Below are 24,361 nucleotides of genomic sequence, written 5' to 3'. Positions count from 1 at the left end.
TCTGCCTAGGGGACAAGATAACTAGGCGCATCTTAGTGGAGGCGAGCTTTCAGGGGAGCCTAGCAGAATGGGGTGGTGGCAACTGGGCAGGTATGAGCCCACCTGGTCTGAGGTTGACAGGAGTGGAGCTTGGAGGGAGGGGTGAGCTAAGGCCCCTGAGTAGGGCCCCACCTGGGCACCTGAGCCACCACCACCATCTCTGGACAAGCCATTAGATCTGAGATGGCGGGGGGTGTGGATGAGGCAGACCAGCAGGGGCTGGGAAGGTTCTGGCAAGAGAGGCTGCTGCAGGTCAGAGAGCAGGGTGGGGGGCACTCAGTGTCCAGCCTGGTGCCTTCGGAGGAGGGAGAAAAGAGCGGGACGGGGGGGAGGGGCCGCAGGGAGTGGCATCCAGCCTACATCCTGAGAGTGCTGAGCCAGCTTTGTCTGGGGCACTGCATCTCCTCAGGGCGGCGAGGAAACATAACAGGGTGGCCACAACAAACAGGCCTGGCGTGACCTGACCTCTCTGAGCCTCAGTTTCCCCGTCTGAAAACTGAGCTTGTCCAGAAAACGAGAAATAACGAGCGCAGGGCCTCGCACCCAGCAGGTGCCCTTCCCGGCCGCCCTCACCACTGTCCTGACTCGGCATCCCCTCCTGCCAGCCCCACCGCAGCCTCACCTCCCACGGACCCGGAGTCCGAGTCGGAGACGTGCGTGATGGAGAAGCGGGACGCAGGCGCTGGTGAGACAGTGAAGCGAGAGAAGGGGCTGGGCTTGGCGGGCGCAGCAGGGACGCGCGGAGCGGGCTCCTGGGCCGGCGTCAGCGGGAGGCCATCGTCCCACTCGAATCCTCCGCCTGCGAGGGGCCCGCCGTCAGTTGTGGACCGCATGGGGGAGACCCCGCCCACCAGCAAGTCACAGCACCCCCCACGCCTTGTTGCCCCGCCTCCATGAGGATCCACCCCCACCCCCGTTGCCCCACCCTCGCCGCCGCGTCACCCCGCCTCCAGCTCACCCTCTTCGGCCGCAGGGCCGCCGGGGGAGCGGTCAGCCCGCCGAGACCGGCCGAGGGTGTTGGGGGAGCCCGGGCTGCCCGCCGGGAACGTGGGGGACGACTCCTTGGCACCGGGGAAGGGCTCCCCGAGCTCCCGGGTGGGGCTTTCCTGGAGGATCAGAACAGCAGGAGTCTCCCATGGCTTCCCGTCCCACCGCAGACCCCCCACTCCCCACGCAGGGCCCACGCAGGGCCCACCCAGGGCGGCCGCCCACCTGGTCAAAGAGGTAGACAGTGACGTCGTCGAAGAAGGACACAGCTTTCTTCTTGCGCTCCAGGTCCTCGCAGAAGGCCTCGGACAGCAGGCTGGGCATCTTAAGCAGGCTGCGCAGGTTGCGCGCACTCTGGCTCTCCGCCACCACCACTGGCACAGGTGGTGCCTCCTCCTCACTCTCCTCGCTCGGCTCCTGGATGCTGTAGCAGCGGAGCTCCTCGTCCGACTCGTCACTGTCTTCGCTGTCCTCCTCTTCCTCCTCCGGCCGCCCCTCTGGAGCCGCGGGGACTGACGGCAGGGCCAGGCAGAGTGGGGTTCTGGGGGCACCTGGGCCCCCTGTCCGTTCCTGCAGGCCCGACCCTGACAGCAGTCCCAGGGTCTCCTGGAGCTCGGGGCGGTGGCTTTCTGAGCTGGGCCGGACCGGAGTCAGCAGGAAAATCTTAGAGCGCCCGGGGCTGGGCATGGGCGGCACCTGGGCTGGGTCTTGGGGCCAGGGAGGCTCCAGCCTGGGGCCCCTGGGGCAGGCGCTTGGCTCTGGGGAAGAGTCCTCAGGCAGTGGCTGTGGCGGCACCTCCCTGGGGCCAGAGCCCTGTGCCTCCCCAAGCATCCCCAACTCAGGGGAAGGCAGTACAGACAGCAGCCTGGGGCTCTTCGGGCTCTCCAGATCGGGCTCTGGCCCGGGGACTGGGACACCTCCTTGCTTCTCCTTGGGGCCCAAGGTGGGCTCTGGCTCCGTGTCCAGGTCTGAGAAGTAGGCAGAGTCGCGGTAGGGATTCTTCTCGCTGAGGCCACCCAGGGAGGCGGAGAGACGAGTCTCTGGCCCGGGGCTCTCACCCTCTGAGGCCAGCTCCTCAAAGGCCTCAGGCTCACAGGCCTCATGCGCCTCCTTGAGTACAAACTCAGGGGACTCGTAGTTCTCCGTGTCATAGCCGCTGTCCAGGGCTCGGGGCTGCCCGCCAGGGGTGCCAACAGCTAATGGGCTGAAGACCTCAGAGCCGCCATCACTGGCTGAGGATGGGATGTCCAGGGAGTCCAAGGAGTCAGGGGTCCCCACCTGCTTCTGTAGGGAGCGGAAGGCTGGTGTCACATCTGGTTTCTCAGCCTGCGGGCCGTCGCTGGACAAGTCAGTGAAGACACCAGAAGTGGCCTCAGTCGTGTCCTCGTCTTCACTGCCTGGTGCCTCCAGCTCAGGGGAGCTGCTGCCACTGTCGCTGTCCAGGGCCTGGACTGGCTCGGTGGCAGGCTGTGGGCTGCCAGTGGGCGTGGGTGAGGCAGGCAGGGTGGGCGGGGTGCTGGCCTCCTCGGCAGGAAGCAGGGCTCCCTCCTGGGATGGGGATGGGATGGAGGGAAGGGGCAGCTGGAGTCCAGCGGAGCCCTCGGCCTCCTCTGCAAGCCTGGGCTCTGCCTGGGGGCTGTCACCACCACTTCTGGCTGCCTCTGTCCAGGGGGGTGTGACCAGGCACGGGGCAGGTGTCAGGCCCTCAGTAGGATACAGATGGGGGAGGCCAAGGCAGTGGCCCAGCTCCTTACCAGAGGAGGCCCCCTTTGGCCCAAGGAGAGGCTCTCGGGGGTCCTCTGGGATCAGAGGATGGCCCAGCTCAGGGACCGTCTGTAGGGCCTGCTTCACACCAGGGCAGCAGTCCGTGTATCCTGAGAGGCCCGGGACCCAGAACTCTGGTGCGCGGCTGCTGCTGCTGTTGTTGTTGGCAGATACATTGGAGCTCCAGTGTCCATGCTGGGCAGCCCTGGGCATCTCAGCCTCCCCCAGCTCTTCCCCACCTGGGGATGGTTGGGCCCCGGAGCTCCCGGAGGGGGATGTGCCCAGCGGGTCCTCAAAGAAGGGCGGGCAGAATGCCCCCACGCCCCAGTCAATATCCTCTGCTCTGGGCTCTGCCAGCATTGGGGTCTCCGGTGAGGGTGAGGGTGAGCGTGAGGTGCAAGGCAGGTCACGGGCATGGCTCCTGCATGGGTAGTAGTCGCAGTGGCCCCAGGGGCCATCAGCGGGCGGCGCGTGGCCCAGCAGTGGCTCCATGACCGGCGAAGCAGCCACGCTGCCGTCAGAGTCGTCATCATGGTCACTGCCGTCGGGGCGCAGGGTAGCGGCGAGGGTGCTGGGGACACAGCCGGCACAGTCGGGGTCGTGACCTGCGGCAGGCGTGGGGTCTTCCAGGCGGATGAAGTACTCACTGCCCACCGAAGGGCTGTGAGCGCTGAGCACCGGCACCACGCCTGGGGGAGCGCCGTCAGGGACGCAGTGCTCCTGCAGACGCGCGACTCGGCCCGGACTCAGTGCGCCCTCAGGCGGCGGGAAGGCCTCGGAGCCGCGGCCCGCTTCCCACTTGTACTCGAAGTTGAGGCCACGGCTCGTCTCAGTCACCGTCAGCACGTCGTCACCATCCGTGTGGAAGCTGTCGCCAGCAAACTGCTCCAGCAGTGGGAAGGATGAGGTGGCCGCAAGCTCGCCCATGCCCCCCAGTGCCAGGCCTGCCGCCCCCAGCCCGGGGCCTGCGCCACCCCCGCCAGGCCGCAGTGAGCGCCAGCGCCGCTCAAACTCCTCCTCCGCCTCGGTGGCACCCTTGGCACACAAGTAGGACAGCAGCAGGTGCACCTCCTCGGCCGTCGGCCGCTGCTCAGGCTGCAGCCAGCAGAACTGCATCACCTCATACCTGCAGGAAGGGATGCCCTGGGGCTCAGTCCCTGCCCCCCCACGGGTAGTAGTGCCTGGCCAGGACCCCAACCCCCAGGGAGTGAGCCAGTCGACCCTCAGCATGAGGGTCTGAGTTCCGCCCCTTCTCACACTCAGAATCCCCTGAGGGCAGTTAGGGGCATCTCCTAAAGTGGGCGCGGTGGTGTGGGAAACAACAGTGTACCAGGGCACTGTTCCCTTAGCTCATCCCTGCCAGGGCTGCAGGCAAATTTGTATTTTGGATAAAGCAGCCATTCCACTGTAGGCACAGGGTGGGGCCCAGAGGTCACTGCTGGCCGGGGAGAGCCAGGGGGAGCTGGAAACCCAGGCGGTCAGGAGGAGCCACTTACGCTCTGGGGACTCAGAGCACCCCCCTTTGTGTTGTCCTTCCTGCTGGGGATACCCCCAGCCCTGCCTGGCCTCACAGGGTCCTCACCAGCGGTCAGAGAGGGTCAGCTGCAGCTGGGGCTTGGGCAGCTTGAGCTGCTGCTCCCGGACAGCATAGGCCAGCACCTGCCGGTCGGAGTGGTGGGGATAGGGCTGCGCTCCCAGCTCAAAGAGCTCCCAGATGGTCACGCCCAGGGACCTGTGGGGGTGACAGCCATCAGAGAGGGGGCATGGCTGGCCAACGCACGGCTACAAAGGGTCTCGAAGACTTGGGTGCCAAGGGCAGCTCCCGTCATCACACCAGCAGCCAGAAGACGGCGCCTTCCTTCAGTAAATGGGCAGTATGTGCCACCTGGCCGGGTCCGAGCCCACACCCAGGGTGCTTGGACAAATAAACACCAGACTGGCCTCCCACAAACCCAGTCAATTTGTTCATTCGTTGATTCCCTTGCTGGGCTGAAGCCCAGACACTGCTAGGTGCAGGAAATGCCCTGGAGAAGCTCCCAGTCCTGCCAGGCACCTGCGGAGGCCAGAGGGAGGGAGTGTGCTAGGGGGTGAGGCGGAGTGGGGGGTGAGGCGGGGCGGGGCGGGGGGCGAGGCGGAAGGTAGGGGGTGAGGCGGAGGTGGGGGGTGAGGCGGAGGTGGGGGGTGAGTCTAGGGACACCCCAGCCAGCATAGGTGGGCCAGGCAGCCAGTGCACGCGGGGCTGGGAGAAGGCAGCTGGGATCTTTCCAGTGGGCGGTAGCTTCACCCAACTCCCGGGGACCCCAGGCTGTCCCACGAAACTGGGGGCATGAGGGACAGCAGAATTGGCGACAGAGACGTCACAGTGGCCCTGGCCAAAGCCATCTAGGGGACCCCAGTGAGTGTGGGCTGATGGGCAGGCAGGGTAGGGTCAGCCAGAGGGAGAGGCGAGTGGGGGAATGGAGTGTCTGTGACGGGGGTACAGTTAATGGCTCAGGGAAGACCCCTGGAGAGCTCAGGAGGGGGACTGGGCCCTGGATCCAGGCCCTGAGGGTTTATCAGGAGCAGAGGGAGGCCAGACGGGCCTGGGAGGCTGGGAGGAAGCAGGAGGGGGAAGCAGAGCCTGGTCAAGGCCGGGGACGGGGGACCGCCACAGCCAAGCCTCTAGAGGCTGTAGTCCTGAGTCCAAGCACCCGCTCTGTGCCCAGCCCCAAACCTCCAGGCTGCAGTCACAGGAGACCCCCAGCCCCACTGTCCCCTTTCAATGGGAACAGGTGCTACCACGAGGCCCCAGGTCTCATCAACTTGCCCGAGTGCTCTGACCCTGATGTCTTCAGGCATCGGCCCAGTGGGCCCTGGGAGGGGCAGGGCTTCCTCCACAGGCCCCATGGGCCCTACCGCTCTGCCAGCCCAACCGCCGTGGGCCGTGGCACCGGGCAGCGACAGGTGGCTCCAGAACCCCCACGACCTTACCTGGGGGCGTATTTGGCCACCTCCTACAGAGCGACAGGGCTACACAAACACGTCCTCACACATGTGGCCTTGCTTGGCGCGGCCAGCCTGCATCCCCTCCAACACCAGGGAGCCGGCAGGCGGGTGGGACTCAGCCCCCCAGCGCCCCGCATCCTCACTGGACACTCACTCGGCACCAGACAGGGCAGCCATGAGGGCTGACGGTCGCAGGTGAGCATCAAGTCGTTGGCTTTCAGGGGTCCAAGTCCTCATGGTGACTGCCAGGCCCACACTCACCACACGTTGCTGGCCTTGGTCTGGTCCACCACCAGCAGGTTGCAGTGTACCTCGTCCACCAGCTCAGGCGCGATCCAGCGCAGTGGCACCCACAGCTGGTCAGCCGTCACGAAGTAGTCCTCCTGTCGGCACGTGGGACAGTGTCACCCCGTAGGCAAGTGCGGCCGGCCCTGCCCTGGCCCGAGCCGGCCCACTCACCCTGTATTTGCCGTGAGACAGGCCATAGTCGCCGATCTTCACCGTCAGGTCGGCTGTGAGCAGGCAGTTCCTCAGGGCCAGGTCACTGAGGGTGGGAGGGTGGGGTCAGCCAGCAGTGCCGGACTGGGGCATCCAGGGCACTGAGGGGACTGGGCCACTTGTCGCCGAGGGCATCCTGGGCTCGCTTCGGTCGGTGGGTGGGTGGAAAAGGGCATCTCAGAGGCTGCCCGCCCTGCCCCTCGCCCAGGACTGGACACTTTGAGGGTCTGAGTGGACGGGGCCACACATGTTAGAAGGCAGACGAGGAAAACAATGCCCAGGGCCAGCTAGAAGGTGCCCAAGGGCCCTCCTTGGACGAGGCCTGCCTCACTGGAACCCCATCCCCTGACCCCAGTCCACTCCCCTGCTTCTCCTGGGACACCAGTCTGCTGACCCGTCCCTCGGGGGCGAGCCAGCCCAGGGACACTGCAGTCTCCTCCCGCCTGCCACACTGCCCCCCTCAGCTCCCTGAAGGCAGGCATCAGTGGGGCAACTGAGCACCCCAGGGTCCTGCCCCTGCCCTGTGCACACACAGCCCCTGGCAGGGTGGGGGTGTGGAGTGCCCACCCAGCAGTGCCGCTCCCCCACCGCCTTTGCCTCCCACCCACGGCTGGCCTTGGCTGCCGGCTCCTCCCCTGCCTGCCTTGTGGCCCCATGGGTGTCTGGGGCCCAGGGCACTGGGGCAAACGTGGGGTCAGCACACATCGGCCAAAATGCTGCTGTGCTGGGGGCCACAGATGGGCGCTTGGGGCTGGGTGGGCTCGGCGGGCAGGTCGGGAGGCTGGCAGCTGCCCTCTTCAACAAAATCACTGATGCTGGAGTTGCATGTGTCATCACTCAGCACCAGGATATTGTTGTGGAGGACGGCCCGAGTGCTGTCCGGGGCTGCTGGGGCCACGTCCATCGCCACTTCTTCCGGCATGTCCCCCTACGCTGGGCCCTGGCCCGTCTTTCCGACATCAGGGGCCAGGGCGGGAAGCAGGACAGAGCCACCCCTCCCTCTGGGCCTGAGAGAGACAGAGGAGAGTAGGGGCCGCCGTAGGGCCACCAGGCAGTGCTGACCACCCTGGGGACAGAGGATGGGCCTCAGGCCCTACCGCATGCCCAGCCAGGCAAGCTGGACAGTGGACGTCGCCTGGCTTAACCCTCCTGCAGAAGCAGGTGTTCAACTCCCATCTGCCTGGTGTTTATTATTTGACAAAATCCCTTTGTACAGTGGTCCCTAGAGGCTGAACAAAGACTAACCCGGTTAATTGAGGATCCACCTCACGCGGCACGCGGCCCCCGGAGCAGGTGCGGAGGCCCTGCAGAGAGCTCGTGGGCCGCCTGCGCCCTCACCTGTGCACATAGTTGTTGCGATGCAGGTGCAGGACGCCACAGGCCACCTCACAGGCCATGCGCTGCAGGGTCAGAGGGTCGGGCACCATAGACTCTGCCACCCGACAGCTCCGTAGGTAGCCCTTGAGGTCCCCCTGCCGAGAAGAGAAGCACTGTCACCTACTGGTGGGGAGTGGGTGCCCTTGCAAGCCCACCGCCCGGCCCCTCCCTCCTCAGCGGGGCCCATGGGGGGACCAGGCATGCTGCTGACGCCGCAGGGCTGCCGCTGCCCAGAGGGGCCCGTGTCCGCCCCCCAGGGGCCAGCTCTCAGCAGGATGACCCCGCAGGCAGCGGACACTTTCCCCACACTGAAAGCCCCAGCCCCGGGCAGCCTTGCGGGCCAGCAGGGTCACATCCCGCATACAGACCACCGGGGCCCAGATGCTCGCCACCTCTCAGCTGGTGGGCGGCAGACAGGCCACACATGCAGTGACGCTGAGCCTGGGCAGAACCCAGAGCCGGTGGCCAGAGTGTCCTCTGGCAACTCCTTGACCTGCTGATGACCTGCTGACGCCGCTCAGCTCCAGGGAGGGCCCAGGCATCCTGGGGAAGCCCTGAGAGGCTACACCAGGAGTCCAGAAACTAGACGGTGGGGGGGCCCACGTCTGTGGAGGCCGCCTCCCTGTCGGCAAGCGGCTCAGCCGTGTGTGTGTGTGTGTGTGGCGGGGGGCCCGAGACCAAAGTACGAGCGAGGCCGTGGACCAGACGCAAGGGCCGTGAGTCCCGCCCCGAGCAGGCCGGGGTGCCTCTCAGGAAAACCGCCGTGACTCGGAGCAGCACAGGCAGATGGGGAAGCCCCCCTCCCCCAGGGTACAGTGGAATCCCAGCCCGGACGGCCGCTGTCTCTGAGGGGGGGACCACCTCCTTCCTCCCCGAGGCCGCCTCTGGGAGGTAATGGTGCAGAGCCACCTGGACCCCACTTTGGGGGGGATGTGAGGTCCAGAGGGTGGGGGTGAGGGGTCCCTGGCTCAGCAGGAAGGCCAGGCCCACCTTCCAGAAGCGCAGGGCAGGGGCTGGAGGGCCAGGGAGCGGGCGACTCACCATCGGGCAGAACTCCATCACCAACAGGTAGGGCGTCACCTCGGCGCACTGGGCCAGGCACTGGAGCAGGTTGCTGTGCTGCAGGGCCCTGCGGGAGCCAACAGGCTGCCCCCCTGACTCGCACTCAGGGCAGGGCAGGAGCGGGGCAACACAAAGCTTGCCTTTGTCTACAGGGCCCGCGTCCCCACCTCCCGGCCAGTGGCCCACCCCCTCCGGCTGAGCCTGTCCCCAGGTGCCACCCACCTGTAGGGCTGCGCCTCCTCCAGGAACTGCATCTGCTCCTGCACGCTGGCGCTCACCTTCAGCTCCTTCACCACCACCTGGGTGCTGCTGATGCCCGAGTTCACCTCCCCGAGGAATACCTGCGGGGCAGGCGTCACCAGGTGGGCGGACTCCACCGTCCCCAAGCTCTGCCCCCAGCCTTGCTCTTCCAGCCAAAACAGTCTGTTTCTGTGCCTCAATGTACTCATCTGCAAAATGGGTTCTGGACCGCTCCTGGGAGAGCGAGCCCTCCTGGCTGTAATACTCCGTCTTTTGTGTCTACCTCCCCTAAGGTCCCCAGCTGTTCTCAGAGCTCTGGGGGTCTGCAGTGAGGAAGATGGACTCATTGTCCCACCCAGGCTGGTGGTCAGGGAGAAGCCAGGACCCAGATGCTGCTCCCCATCCCTGCCCAATCAGAGGCATCTCCCAGCATGACACCAGGATCTGCAGAGAAGAGGCTGCCGGACCCTGAGGTCCCCAGGGAGGGGCCCAGTACAGTGTGCCTTGAGAGGGGACCCCAGAGCTGGGGAGGTTTCTAGAAGAAGCAGGTCTCCAACCCACCCTCTCCACCTGCCAGGCAAAAGAGCGGACCACGCTGCCAGTCCCTCCCCCATCCCCACCAACCCCCGGGACGGCAACTCACCTTCCCAAACCAGCCGTGGCCAATCTCCTCCAAGTACAGGAGGCTGTGCCGGCCCAGATCTGTGGACTTGAGCAGCTGCACTGTAACAGGGCAGGGGGCTCAGAGATGCCAGCTCAGCCTCCATCATTGCCCCCATCTCTCGCCTGGCCCCTAGAGGGGCTGCCTGCATGGCCTGTTCTGGGGAGCCACCCAGAGCCCCCTGCTCCCTCCTGATGGGGGCGGCCATCAGGAGCAGGGCACCTGCTGCCCAGGGGAGCTGTGGACCTGAAAGCCGCATCCATGCATCTTTCTGAGTGGGTCTGGGAAGGCTGTGCCCCAAGCTACAGGGACAAGCCAGGCTGGAAACAGCAGGGCCCGGAGCCGGGACCAGCGCACAGGCAATGATGGGCAGGCAGTGTGGCTGGGGCGGAGGCCATGGGGAGGAGGGCAGTGGAGTGGCCCGTCCCCTCACCCCTGCCGCAGGCTGGCATTCCAGCGCCAGGCACGCCAAAGGCTCCTTTGTTGGGGGCTGCTTGGCACAGCCCTGTACGGAACACACTGGGCCCATTCTCCTGCAGGCTGGGCTGGGTGAGGTCAGCAGGCAGGAAGGGTCAGTGAGGGCCCCAGAGGAAGGGCCAGAGCTGCTGAGCCCACCCACACCCCGCCTGTGCCCCAAGGGATTCCCCGAATTCTGCTCCCACGCCAACTGCCCAGAGGGCCCAGGGGACAGGCTGAGCCTGGCAGCCAGTAGACTCCAAGGTGAGGGGCTGCTCCCAGGGACTGGAAACCCTAGGGAATGTTGACCTTGATGCTGAGCAGAATTGGGGGTAAGGGGTCCCAGTGGGGCCCTGAGGTCCAGCCTGCTGCCCCCCACCTCCAGCCTGGGGTCTCCCCAAGCAGGCTCAGCAGTCTTGACAGTGGGGCAGTGACGAAAGTGGAGCATGCTGACTGCCAGCCAACGGGAAAGGTCTCCTGGCAGCTGCAGGAGGCGTGGCAGGCCGGGTCCAGGGGTTCTGGGGTCCGCACCCAAGGGCCAGCACCTACAGAGCCAGGCTGGGGAGCCTGAAGGCTGGGCCATCTTCCCCCACAGTTTAGAGAGGGTAGTACTTGCTACCCAGGTTTTTAATCCTTAACCTCCAGGTGGGCTGCCCTCCCAGCATCACCCAAATCTCTCCCCCTCCCCAGAAGCAGGGTACCCTATAAAGAACAGAACAGAGCTAAAAAAGTAGAAAAAAGCATGCAATCACTGCCCCCCCGGGATCCCTGCCCCCCCTCATCCCTAGGGACAGTCCCTTAAGCGGTGGAAGACACTGGGTCTCAAAGATTCCTTGGGGTCCCAGGCACGCACGCTGCCAGGGGCAGGTGACAGGCCCAGGCCAGGGGTACAGTGTCCCCTGGGGGGCCCCTTGCTCCGCAACAGCTCCTAGCATCCAGCACTGTCCGCACAGGCTCAGAAACTCCCATGGTCACCCAGGAAGGTTGGGGGCCTCCTATAGCAGAGACCCCACCTTCAAGATTTTATAGGGTGTTCCTTTGGGCCACTCAACAGAGGAGCCCCGGGACCTGAAATTCCTGCCTAACTGGTGAAGTCTCCTCTAGGAGACACCTGCAGGGGGGTGGGGAGTGACAGTCATGGTGCCAGGGGGCTGGGCCCAGCCCAGTGCCTTGGAGGCCCCTGGCCCATGATGAAGGCTGGGCTTCGGGGTGGGCAGCACCGTGGTCAGGACCAGCAGGGCCCAGAACACAAGCAGGTAGGGCAGGCTTACTCATCACAGACCCTGGTGCCAACAGAGCCCCCCCTGGACCTGACACCCTTCTCAGTGCACCTGGAGGAGCTGGGGGTGGGCACAGGCCTGACCTAGGAGCTGCCAGGGAGGGGGCCTGGGGCCAGGGACCCCCCCCACCAGCCTCCAGACACAACTGGGGGGTTCTTGCAGTGCTGAATCAGGCAGATATAGGTTCAAAGCCCAAGTTGGCCACTGACCTTTAACCTCTGGAGTGTGGGCCCTGCATCTGCCATGTGGGTTGCCAGCCTGGTGGGGGGACCACGGGATGGGGCGAGTGGGAGACATGGCAAGGAAGCCACAGGAAGAGGCCCCGCCTGCACCTGCAACCTACATGCACTGGGGGGACCCAGGCCCCTCCTTCCCCTACCCCAGGGCCCTGAGCAAAAGGCTCCACCCACAGAAGGAGCCCCAAAGAGCCCCTCCCCCCCAGTGGGTGGGCCCTGCTCCTGGGCACCACGGAGCCCATGTATGGGGTCCAGCATCCCAGGGACCGCAGAGAAACCCCTCCTCCCAGCACATGGGTGCCCACCCCAGGACCAGAGGGAGCGACCCCCGCCCCCTTTGCACAGTAGCCCCAGCTGGCCCAAGCCTGCTCACAGAGCCCCAGGGCCAGCAAAAGGGGGCACACACCAGCCCCTTGCCTCCCCTCCCCAGGAGCACTGACCCCCGAGCCACACCCTACGCCCACCTGGGGGCTCGCCCACCTGGGGGCTCACTCACCTGAACGCCCGGGCTGCTTGGCCATAGGCAGGGAGACCTCAGTGAGTGGCAGGACGTACACGTCGGGCCCGTTCTGAGCCGCTGCTGCGGGGGAGCCCTGTGCCGAGAAGTCGGCCGCGTACTCTTCCCCCTCGGCATTCTCAAACTCCTGGGCCAAACGGGTGACACACGCGGTGAGCTCCAGGGCTCCCCAGAAGGGGGAGGGGCAGGGGACGGGGGCAGGGCAGGGCAAGAACAAGGGGTGCAGGCCAGCTCTGAAAGGCCCCTTTCTTCCCGGGGCCCCGCTCCCCCCAGCAGCCCTGCCAGCTGCCCCCTCCACCCACCTCCTCGCTCCTCAGGGCAGAGAACAGACCCCACTCCTCGGCTGCCCCCTCCGCAGGGGCACCAGCTGCCCCAGGAGGGCGGGGTTTGGTTTGTGTTGGTTGGGGAGTGGGGATTCGCCTCCCACAGGCAGAGCCTCAAGGGTGGGGGCCGTGAGCCCCAGGGCAGCCACGCCTCGTCCAGCCTCAGCCCACCCACATCCACGCCTACCAGGCTCAGGCCAGGGTGGGCAGCACCGGGCCCACACTGGCAAGGGGTGGGGGGGGCGCTGAAGGCCAGCTGCCCCCGCCCATCCAGAGTCAACCCTCCACGCCTCTCAGCCACCCCACCTCCCAGCAGCCTTCGCCCTGGGCAGGGGTACCCCATGGTCAGTGGCTTCAGGGTCGTGGCTGGGGAATCCAGGACAGGGGCTCCATCATCCCACCCACCCTGACCCAGTGGACAAGCAACTAAGTGCCCCTGCTCCTCCTGGACAAGGGGCATTCCTGAGGGCCCACCCCCAGCTTCACCCCCAGGCAGGTGGTAGCTGGCAGCACCACCTACCGCGGCCATCTGCCTGCAGGGCCCCTGGACTTCGACCCAGGAGGGCGGGCGTCTGTCTGCTCCCCGGGTTCCTTAAGAGCCTGGCCCTGGGCACCGGGCTGGGCCCCACCTGGCCCGGCTATTTTGAACTTCAGCTGCCCCTTCGCCTGTCTGAGGAAGCCCCCTCACATTCCTGAGCCACAGCCAAGTCTCCCAGGAGCCCTGGGCCACAAGCAGAACCACAGTACTAGCGCCACGGGCCTGCCTGACCAGGACAGACCGCTGCTAGGTGGGGAAACAGAGGCCGAGGGTCGAGGGACTTCCAAGCAGCTGCAGCGGGGCCGCCCCTGTGGCCAGGCGGCTGGACAGGGAGCCGCAAGGCCTAGGTTCCCACCCGGCACTGTGACCCGAGGACCCTCCTTTCTCCGGGCCTCAATTTCCTCGGCTGCAACAGGGAGGCCGAGAGCCCTCTGGGGTGTCCCTGCGGGCTGGTGCCGGCCTGTACCCAGAGATGACAGAGCCACTGGGGACAAGGCCTGCAGGGACTCCCCCTCTCCAGGGCCCGGGAGGCCACCCTTGGGCCCCAGGGCTGTCAGAACCAACCCTCTCGCCCTGTAATCCCAGCTGCGGCTCTGCAGAGGCACAGATGCCCGCCCACCCACCCACCCACCTCCCTCGGGGTCTGGCCCTGGCCCTAGCCTGTTACCTGACGGTGCCACCTGGAGGCCCACCGGATGGAGCCAGCAGAGCGGGTGATCAGATAGGACAGTGTGAGCATCGCTGCCCAGCCCCTTCTCCCAGCACAGCTCCAGGTGGGAGAGCCCAGCACTGGCCCCCCAGAGCCCAGGCGGGAGCCCGCTATGCAGGCAGGCCCTCCCACTGAGGCGCACTGGTGCTGGAATGTTCCGGGCACCATGTTCCCAGGAGGTGAGGAGGGCACGGGTAGGAGGGGGCCGCACTGGCCCTTGTTTGGGGCCTTGTTCTCACAGCATCCTGAGAAGGGGCTGACGTACAATAGCCTCAAGGCCCAACCCGGGCGCCCCTTCCCCTCCACCCTCCCTTCCCCTCCCCTTCCTTTCCCCCTCCCCTCCCTTCCCCCTTCCCATCCCACTTCCCTTCCCCCTCCCGCTTGCTTCTCTGGCCCCAGGATCCTCCAGGAAAATGCCAGCATCGCCTGGCCCAGCCCACTGTGTGCCTGCAGGCCAGGGAGACAGGGCTAGGCATGAGGATACCCAGGCAGGGGCTTGGATGCAGACCCGAGGCTTCCAGGGCCGTGGCCCTGCTGCCCAGGCCCTGAGCTCCACCAGCCCACCCCTCAGAGGGCTCTGGATGGCCCTGCAGTGAAATGTGGCAAAGCCACCTTTGTAAAAGGCAAGTACCAGGCAGATGCCAGCTCCCCTGGCCCCCTCTGTGATGAGACATACCAGGGGGAGGGGGAGGGCACTGTTTCTCTAAAATGGGGGTGACCCGGCTGCAATGTGGGTCACTTAGTATGGAGATGACTGGGGTGGCGGGCCGCTGTGCTGGGCCACAGGACAGCCCCTCCCCTCCTGACCTCGCCAGGCCCGGGAATCTGACCTCCAGCCAAGGGCGGGGCGGCCGAGTGGGCGGGAGAATGACCACAGGCGGTGCTATGTGCTAAGTCGGCAGAACTCAGCCCACAGGGCTGGGGGGGTGCTCTGGTTGGGCCCCTCAGTTCCCAGCTTTTTCTCCTGGTCCTCCATGCTCAGAGCTGCAGCTAAAGGTAGGGAACAGCCATGGGCACTTCTAGGATTGGGGAACAGCGCCCCAGGGGATGCCCCTCGGCCACCATCCTTAGGAGGGGCACCTCAGCCCTGGAATCCAGCCCAGGATGACCCCAGGAGCTTAGCCCTGCCAGGGCGGCCAGAGAGAAGGCGGGCCCAGCGTCTAGCTGATGCTCCATAAACAGTAATGATTACTCCTGCTGTCCTACCGCCCTGATTCCCATGTGGCACACAATCCTTTCCTCGTGGGGCAGAAGACACCCAAAGTAAGGTGACCCCAGCCAGAGAGGTGCTTTTGATGCCGGGAAGCGTGTCTGGGCAACTTTGGTTTCCCTTTGCTGATTCGAACAAGCAGGGATTCAAGGACCCCCTGGGCATAGAGACCCCTCCCACAGTGGCTCAGGAGCCCCCGTAGCCCCCTTGAGGCCCATCCTCACCGTCCCGGGGTGCACCGCACACAGAGGCCTGACCCTGAGCTGGGACATGACAGCGTGAGGCAGTGCCCCCCCCAACAGGGGGACCCAAAATGGGGGAGGCAGTGGGAGGGGTCCCTGACAGCCCCTAGGCCTCTCCCACCGGCCACCCCCAGAGGAGGGGCTGCGGGGTCCCGGCCTCTATGGTCCCCAGAGGGCCCTAGAAGGGAAGGAAGCCCAGTGCCGAGTGGACACCAGAGGGCCAGCCCTCAGGATCTCGTCCACAGCCTCCCCCGACCCCCAGCCCTCACCTTGAACCCGATGCCGCCCTTCTTACAGCACAGGCAGGCCAGCATGAGGGCGATGACAGTGAAGAGCCCGGAGAAGGACACGGCCACCACAGACAGGGAGGACGACCAGGAGAGCTCGCTGAGCGGGGCGCCGTCTGCCGAGGGAGAGAGCAGTTACAGGGCAGCTCTGCGAGCCGGCCCCCATCTGCACCCAGCCCCCCAGGCACACTCCAGGGCCAGCCGATCCCCACGCCGGGCTCCGAGGCCCCCCCGATTCATTGCAGTCTGAGCCTCAGCACCTTTACCTTTGCTCCAAGACCCCACACTCAGAGGCACAGCCACCGGGCCCAGGGCTGGTGGACACACGGGGTGGCCACAGTGGCCCAAGCCTGCAGTCCATGGCCGGCCCCTGGGTGCCACACTGGCCTTGCCAAGGGACAAGGGGCTGGCAGAGCTGGCGAGGCCTGCTCAGCTCCCACTTCTGGGGGTTCGTGGACATCCCTCATGAGCTCAGGGTCTTGGGGCTATGGGAACCCTCTCCCACGTCTCTCTCAGACTGGCCAGCCCACTCACCCCTCTGGAGTGGGCCCTGGGGGCTGTCATCGTTGCCATAGCTATGGCATGGCACTGGTAAAGGCTGTGAGACCCGGGATGGGGGCTGCTGGGAGGCGGACCAGGGCCCCACTAAGTGGGAGAGATTGAGGACCTGGCTGCTGGCCACTGGCCACATGCCAGGCTCCAGGCAGCTGGGGGTCAGGGCCGGGACCTGTCCAACCTCTGAGGACAGGGATGTCACCATCCCCAAGAAGGTCAGGCAGCAGAGTTCCTCCATGCAGCCTGGCGTTTCCAAGTCACCCTCTTACTGAATACCCACCAAGGGACCCCTGGTGCTGTTTCTGTCCTGAGGACAGCAGGGTGCCCCCTTCTGCAGCACCTGGTCCATGTGAGCCCCTCATGGCTCACCCTCACCAGATGGGGAAACTGTGGTGCCCAGGACAGCACAACGTGGCCCTCCAACACACAAGCATGGGCTCCAAGCTGCCCCCACTCCCCCGCTGAGCCAGGGCTTTGGGGAAGCTTGGCCCATCTGGTGCCCGCAGGACAGTGTGGTGGGGCCAGCCGGGGTCCCCTAAACGCTGGGCTGGCAATTCCACCCCTGGCCTGCCCTCCTGTCCCATAATACTGGCTCCAGTGCACGCCCCGTTCCCGAGGACTTTCTTTCTGCCCGTCCTCCCTTCGGCCCCTGGAGGTTTCCTGCCTGTCCCCAGCTCCTCTGCCCACTGAGCACCCCAGCCCCCCAGCTCCCAATGGCTGATTCCTCAGGACCCCATCATCCCACCCAGCACACCTGCCATCACTGGTCCCTCAGGTCTCAGCAGCGCCTCACCGGGTCCTAACTGGCACTGAGGTGGCTGCCATGCCTGTCTCCACCGGACAGGAGGAAATGGAGGCTCATCGAGGGTGAGAAGCCTGCCGAGGTGCACAGCTGACCTCTGACTGATCTGCTTCTGCTCCCGGGCATTCTGCGCCCACATGGGAAGCCAGAGCTGCCAGTTAATGGGGTATCTAGGAAGACTTCCTGGAGGCAGTGTGAGCCCAAGAGGCTGGAACAATGGTAAGTGCGGCCTGGACTCCTACTCAAGTCTCCGAGCTCATTCCAGATACCCACATACAGGGAAGAGAGGCGAGGCTGAGGGCCCAGGAGGGCAGGGTCACCATGGCAGGGGAAACCAGCTCAGCCTGCCCTTGGAAGAGACCTTGGAACTTTGGCTGTATTCCCCAGTCCCGGGGGCTGTGAGCAGATACTTTCACAGGGGCCTCCACAGGCCGGGTGGGGGGGGCCCACCCACTATGTAAGCATCACCCCCCTCAACTGGGCTCTCCCACCCAAATAGCGTGTACTCACAGGGTGCTGAGCAGCGCTGGCTGCCGCACCCCAGGAAGCCATGAAAGCCCCTAAGGATGTGCTGTTGCCATGGCAACCCATGGGCGTTCAGCAGGCTCCCCTCCCGCCACCTTTGCCTGCACGCGCACTCCTGCATCTCCATCTCCTGGATGGTCCCAGGGCCTGGAAGAAGGCAGCAGGCACCAGGCCCATCACTCACCTGCCCCTCTGGGCTGCACAGGCTGCTGTCGGGCAAGACAGCCTCAGGTGGGCCAGCCCCAGCCTCCACCCTCAGCCTCCTTGATGCTAGTCCTGGGGTGCGGCCCTCCTGTGGGTCCCCTCCCAACCCCCTGGCAGGCCCTGGTCACAGAACTGGGCTGAGGATGGGTGGTCATTCAGCATGATGTGCTTGACTCAGCAGCAGAGGAAGGTGGCAGGTGGGGCCCTGAGTGGGCCTCCCCCACCATCCAATGCCCACGTCCCTGAAGGTGGATCTGCAGGGATAGGGAGAAGACCAAACAGATGGGCAGAGCCAGAAGTGGCTCTGAGAGGCTGTGGACTTGAATTTTCAAATCTACAAAACATGTCAGTTTCTGGAGCCCCACCAATGCTGGAACAGTTGAAACCCCGCCCCCCTCCCTGAGACCACAGCAGGTGACAGCAGTGTCACCCTCAGAACCACTCTGCAGATGAGGACACTGAGGTCCATGTCAGAGGCTAGGAGACTGCTCTCGGTCCCCAGGGAGCCCATGCCCTGTCCTCCACAGTCAGAGGATGATCCTGGTGGGAGAAGGAGGGTTCCAACAGCCCCTCAGTGTCAGATGGACCTGTCCCCTCCAGTGTCACCCGCAGATCCCAAGGCCGCACAGGGGCCGCTCACCCCCTACCCACACATAGACATCACTCACTCAAGTCCTGCACCCTGGCCGCCCCCAGGAGGGGGGCACCAACGCCCTCAGCACCTCCAGCTCTGGCTCCCGGAGCCCTTCTCGGAGCCCGCAGGCCGGCGCCTACAGCCTAGGCCCTACTGGCCGTGAACTCCTGAAACAGACCAGTGTCTGGCAGAGACACTTGTTGTATCAACACAGCATGAACGAACACACACACAGGGGCATACATACTATGCATGTACACACACATACCCTCTCTTTCAGTCCCCCGACAAACCTGCTCATGAGGTATCATCGTGCCCACTTTAGAGGTAAGAAAATTGAGCCTCGAGGAAGTTATGGATGCACCCAAACACTGACAGGGCTGGTGCCTGGGGGCCTGGGTAGACCCACTCCTGACTCCTGGCTCCCGGCTCCTCCACCACCCACCAAAGATGCCTACAGGGAAGGTCCTGCTTGTGCCCTTAGGATCGGCGCCCACTGACAGTCTGGGAGGCCCATATGGGGTCCCATTCACGCCCCACCTCTTCCCAGAGTGCAAGAAGGGTCAGCGCTTCATTTCATTCTTGTGACAACCTCAGTGAGAGGTGTGACAGCCCAGGGATGCTCTCTGTGTCAAGGGCTAGAGGAACACCCAGGGCCTGGAAACACCAATAAGCCTGTGTTGACTGACGGAGGAAAGAGAACGGCACCAGGACCACACAGGGCGCAGAGGCCCATCAGGTTAGACGCTGGGGCAGCGGGGCCACAAGGAGGAGACAGAGCAGCCTCAGGTAGGTGTTTGGTTCTGCAGAGCAAATAAGCAACACACTGGAGCCAGTACAGGACGGGGAAGAGCCGGAGGTGCCTGCGGCAGGTGGCGGTGCCCGCACGACCCCAGCGCATGGACACCTGGCACACCTATAGCGCACAGACAGGCACTGACCTGTGTGTCTGTGCTCGTGCACCTGCACACACGTCCTTCCATACTCTGTACACTGAGGGGGCCTGGCAGCGGCGACCCCGAAACCATCCCCCCAGTGCCAGGCCACTCACACACCAGAACGACACCACGAGTGCCCAGGAAGACAAAAGTTGCAAATGGCTTTGTTATTTGTTTCAGAAATGAAAAACCCATTCAAACAAACCTCAGGCCGTTCAACTCTGCAGCAGAAAGCATCCAGCCACAGCTTTGCTCCCAAACTCCGAGCCCTTCACCTCGCTGTGGCCGTTCACCCTAGTGTGACTGTCAGCCCCATGCGAGCCCAGCACGGGGAGCACGGGAAGGCCCACTTCCAACCAGACCCCAAGCCCAGATGCCTGCCGCTCTACCCTTGGCCTGGGGACAACTACACGGCCCGTGAGAGGGCAGGCCCGCAGGAGGGCAGGCCAGCTGGGTCCTGGCTCTTGCAGAGCCCACTTGAGTTGTGACCACAGCGACACAGGGGCAGCTTGGCAGTGAGACGTAGGTCGGTGGGGGGGGGGTCCTCACCGCCCACCAGGTGGCACTCTCTGGCCGTTTTATGTCCAAGGGTTCAGCGGGGAGAGCCTTCCTGAAGACACTGGGCAGGTGAGAAAGGATCAGAACACCAGCCCCTAGACATGGCCATGAAGCCCAGCACACACATCACCGTGCCAGCCCCCTTCTGTAACCATGAGGGGCTCCAGGACCGAAGCCAAGGTCTGGGGGCTGCAGGGCTGGGTACCAGGCACCAGGCCCCTGGATGTGGGGAAAAAACGCCCTGCTTGTGCGGCTGGTGGCTGGCTCAGATGGGTGCATGCCACCCGGGGGTCCAAGCTTGGGGCTACTGCACTTGGGACCCACCAGCATCCTGGCACATGGCCTCAGCTAACACCCTGTGAAAGGAGGATCCCCTGAGGCACTCCGTGCTGGCTGGCCGTGCCTGGCCTGGGCCCCACTCGGGGAACCCTAAGCCTCCACGGATGTTTCTGTCCACCCAATGCCTCCGGGACCCCTTTCTGCAGCACTATCACCAGAGGTTCCAGCCCTGCCCCCAGACCCTGCTGCCAAAGCAGAAGGGAAGGCCAGACCCTCATGGCACCCACAGCTACTGCCCAGCCCCAGAGAGCACAGTGGCCGCGCATGGACAGGCACCGCCTCGGAGGGCCCTGGCGGGGGCAGCAGCTCCCAGGTCAGAACATAGTCAAGGGCCGCAGGCTGGGCTGCCCAGTGCAGCTCCAGGAAGGGAGGGTGGTGGGGCCAGAGGTGAGAGGAGCCTGCTAAGCAGAGGAAGACCAACCCCCTGCCAAGAAGACTCCCTTGCACTCTGGGGCACTCGACCACTGTGGGACCTGGCCCCGTGGTCCTCCCCACAGGAGATGGACACCTGGCGTGCCTGTATACCCTCAGTGGGCAAGTGCTGGCACCAATCTCTGTGACCATGTGCCAGTATCAGGGGGCTCCTGGTCGTGGTGGGAAGAAGCTACCTGCTTACCCTCCCCTGGCTGGGCTGGGGCAGCTCCAGGCTGGGCTGGGAGAGGGCTCAGGGCCCCGGTGGGCTGGACGCTCCATCACCAGCTGTGGGGCCCTGAGCCTCAGCTACCCCATCTGGAAATGGAGCCACCCCACAGCGAGTGTGCAATAGAGGAACACCAACCCAAGATGTCAGCTAGGCCTGGCACACACCACAGACCCCCTACCACAAGACCCCACCCCCGGCCCTTTTCCCACTTCAGTTCAGCCCCAGGTAAGGGGTGAAGGGTGGGCCAAAAAGTGCTCCAGGCCTCCTGCTGGCTGAGCAGAGGGCGAGGAGAGGAGGAACAGGGGCAGAGGCCGGTGCGGCAGCGAGGCCACAGGGTGGCCGCTCACCACCTGCTCCTCTCTGCCCCTCGTACTCCTGCCCAGAGGGCCCGCCAAGATGATAAAATAACCCGCAGACCCAGGTGAAGCCCAGACCACCGGGAGTCACCTGGGAGCGGCCAAGGGTGGCCCTGCAGCCCGAGCCCTTGGATGTACCCCATTCAGTGAGCCCCCCGCCCCTGCACTTGCTCACCTCCAGGCAGGAAACGTAGCCCCGGCAGGAACCCAGATCCCAGAGCCCCTTCAGGCCCCACTTCACCAATCTCCGTCCAGCTGGGATGGGGGAGGGCTGGCCCACCACACACAGGGCAGGGCAGGCAGCACTGCTGAGTGCTGGGAAGTTCTCTCTTAGGGTCCATTTCATCATCCAGGTCTGCCCTGCGGCTGTGCAGACCTCCTCCCGGCGTGTCCAAGCCTGGGGGCATCAAGGCGGGGGCAGGGCACTCATGGGGTGTGGCCTCCATGGGGTGGGGTGCGGCTCCCACTGCTTCAGCTCACACCTGCCTCCTTCTGAACTCTGGGCCCTGCCTTCCAGGGTCTCCAGGGTCTGCTCACTCCTCATGTGTCCCGTGTGCCCCACAGCGGGGTGAGCTCCTCAGTCCCTGGAGCCTCGTCCCGGACCTCCAGCAGCCTGCGTCCCCGGAGCCGCTCTGCAAGCTTCCTCCGTGCGAGCCGCCCTGGGCGGGGTCAGGTAGCCTCAATATGAGCTGCTTTAAGCAGGGGCAGGTGGCCCCCATCAGAGGCTCCTTAAGCAGGGTCAGGTGGCCAGAATGGTCCTTCACGGGGAGGGGGATGGGTAGCATCTCAGCCACGGGCTAGGTTCCTGCCAAGTGACCGTGGGCGTCGGCACACAGCCCTCCACCATTGTGGGGCTCACTCCCCAAGGCCCCTTTAACCGTGGGGGGCACCCACAACCGGGGGCACCCACAGCCAGGGTCACCTGGCAGGCACAGAGCCTGCCTGTCTTCACCCAAACAAAGGGCTGGGGTGAGGAAGTTACAGACAGGAGCCTGGGGCCCCCGGCCAGGACCCCTCCCTGCCCTCCTCAGTGCCCCATGCCCGCTCTGTGGGCAGAACTGGGGCCAGGGAGCCAGGACACTGGGAACAGGGTGGCGACATCACAGGGAGAAGCAGTGCCTGGGGGTGGCCGAGAGCACACAGGGCAAACCCTGGGCCCACACCCCTCAAGGGGCCACACAAGCCTACGGGGCTGGAAGAGGCAGGGGCTGGGCCGGGGATTCTGGAAGGAAACCTCACGGGGTGGGGGTGGAGGGTCCCTTGGGGGGTGCTCCCTGAGAGCAGCGGACAGCACACCCCCACCTCCACCAGCAGGGGTCACGTTTCTGGCGTAATAGGAGCTCTTTTTTGTTGTGATTAAGGCTCTACTTTCATCAGATGAAATCACACAGCAAAGGACTGAGAGTCCAGCTCCCTTATGTGAAAACGCAGGTTGTAAAAGCCGACATGGTCATACGACACAAACACCTGTTAACCATCAGCCATCACAACAAAGGGGGTGTGTGCGGAGCCGAGAGGCGCCTGTTCCATCTTCCCGCCCGAAGGAGTCAGTGACACCCAGGGGTCTTCACACCCCAGGGTAACAAATGCTCAGCAGCTCACCTCTGACACCCACCAGCCCCTACAACACCCCAAAACCCGCACAGCATGCGAGCCGGAGCAGCAGGTAGACCAGAACCACCTGCCTTCCTGGCCGCTCCTCTGTCTGAGGTCCCGCCTCTGCGGCGCCCTCCTGTGGGGATGACTGATGGTGGACCCTGTTTCGTTAGATACTTCCTAAAATAATAATTCTATCCACTGCAGAAGCAACAGAGAAAAAAAGACAGAGACGACCAGCTCCCCGCACCGACCCAGCAGGTCTATGGCCTCCATAGGCCCAATTCTGCTGCTTGAACGGGACCCTGCCTTCCTCGCCAGCCCGGTGGCCTGAGCACTGCTGGGCAAGGCCCAGCCATTTCCAAGGAGGCACGGCGTTCTGTAAAACTGCATGGCCACGTTTAGGAATAGTAACTCACGCTTACTGGGCACCTGTTGTGTCCCGAGGGTCTCCCGTGGATGCTTTCTCTGCCAGGAGGGGCCACTTTCCAGTTCATGTTGAGCAAACAGAGCCCGCCCCACCCCCAGCCTCACGGGTCCGATCTCACCCCTACCACCCAGCTTCCCGCCTGGAACCACCCTTCTCTGGCCCCACCCCACCTCCACTAGGCCAGGCACGTGTGGGGGCCTGGCTGCAGGCCGTTTCAGGGTGACAGCCCCCACACAGCTGCAGCCAGGCACCATCTCCCAAGGCAGGGACACCGGGTCCACCAATGGGTCCCCACCCCTCCTTCCCCCCTCCCCCTCCTTCCTCCCCCTTCTCCCTTCCTGCTTTTCCTGCTTCGTTTTCAAGTTCAACACATTCTTTGAGGATTCCCCCCTCCCACATCTTCTCTGCTGTCCCCCAGATCACCTCAGGGACCTGCAACTGGGGTAGGGAACCCAAGGGAGACAGGTGGGCCAGAAGACCCTCCTTCCAGACCCCATAGGGCTAGAGTCCCATGTCCCCAAGCCCTCCTTGCCTCCTGGACATCCCACAGTCCCCCGTAAAACCTGCCAGGTGCTGGCTCTGGGACACTGCCCCCACCCTGTCCCCCGAGTACACGACTGTAACACCCGCCACGTGACAGGCCCTATCCAGTGCTCCAGGACCAGCCCGATCCCGCTGGGAGGCCGGGTAAGCAGGGGGCAGGAGTGGGGTCCAGCGTCAGGGTCTGGGCACGAGCCACACCACCTATGGCCCTCAGTGGATGGACACGGAAGGGGAGGGAGGAGGGATGCTGGTTTAAGCTGGGGTGGAGGCTGCAGGGCCAGGACCTGGGTGTCCCTTGGGGACGGATCCCCCCATGGCCCACCCTGGAGGTCTCAGGGCCCTTCACAAGGGGCTCCTGTTTGGGGGGTCCTGGCCCTGCAGGTGACACGGGAGGGGTGGCACGGATTCTGTGCTCCCCAAAGGGGGCGGACATCGGTACCCAGCAGATCCCTCTGGTGAACCACCCTCGGTGCTGGTGCTCTAGTCCTGGCCTCGGCCTGCCTCCAGGGAGGGCTCCAAGGGGCTGGCGGGAGGAGGGGGATGGACCATTTGTGGGGGGAGCTGTGAGGAGGGGAGGGAGCAGTTCTGGACAGAACCAGGTGCCAGGCCAGGCTTCTTGTAAAAGGAATGACTTGTTCCACCAATGAGAGGGGGTGAGGTCAGGTGAGTGGTGTCCATCAGGGGGCTGTCACACGACTTGGGTCACCCCACCTCCCACATCCCCTCCCAGGCACCCATCAACAAGACCCATGGCCTTGTAGTGGATGAAGCTCTAAATAAGAGAAACTAGAAAAAGTGCAGAGAGAGGGATCTTGCCTTTCTAACTC

General features: G+C 64.7%; 1 protein-coding gene across 1 annotated transcript in view; it reads right to left on the bottom strand.

Annotated features, from left to right (window-relative positions):
* The window catches only part of AATK (apoptosis associated tyrosine kinase), a gene marked incomplete at both ends in the record, with an annotated part of 38,146 nt that overhangs the window by 473 nt on the left and 13,312 nt on the right, over positions 1-24,361 (bottom strand). Inside the window, 12 exons of the mRNA XM_079726394.1 lie at positions 662-838; positions 998-1,145; positions 1,252-3,916; positions 4,373-4,522; positions 6,037-6,158; positions 6,235-6,319; positions 7,612-7,745; positions 8,692-8,779; positions 8,935-9,053; positions 9,596-9,675; positions 12,082-12,229; positions 15,394-15,527. Coding sequence (XP_079582520.1) covers positions 662-838; positions 998-1,145; positions 1,252-3,916; positions 4,373-4,522; positions 6,037-6,158; positions 6,235-6,319; positions 7,612-7,745; positions 8,692-8,779; positions 8,935-9,053; positions 9,596-9,675; positions 12,082-12,229; positions 15,394-15,527 — 4,050 coding nt within the window. The remainder of the gene's footprint in view (positions 1-661; positions 839-997; positions 1,146-1,251; positions 3,917-4,372; positions 4,523-6,036; positions 6,159-6,234; positions 6,320-7,611; positions 7,746-8,691; positions 8,780-8,934; positions 9,054-9,595; positions 9,676-12,081; positions 12,230-15,393; positions 15,528-24,361) is intronic.

The sequence above is a fragment of the Hyperoodon ampullatus genome, assembly GCF_949752795.1.
Source record: "Hyperoodon ampullatus genome assembly, chromosome: 19".
In the NCBI taxonomy this organism is placed as follows: Eukaryota; Metazoa; Chordata; class Mammalia; order Artiodactyla; family Ziphiidae; genus Hyperoodon; species Hyperoodon ampullatus.
This window is presented reverse-complemented; position numbering and strand designations above follow the sequence as displayed.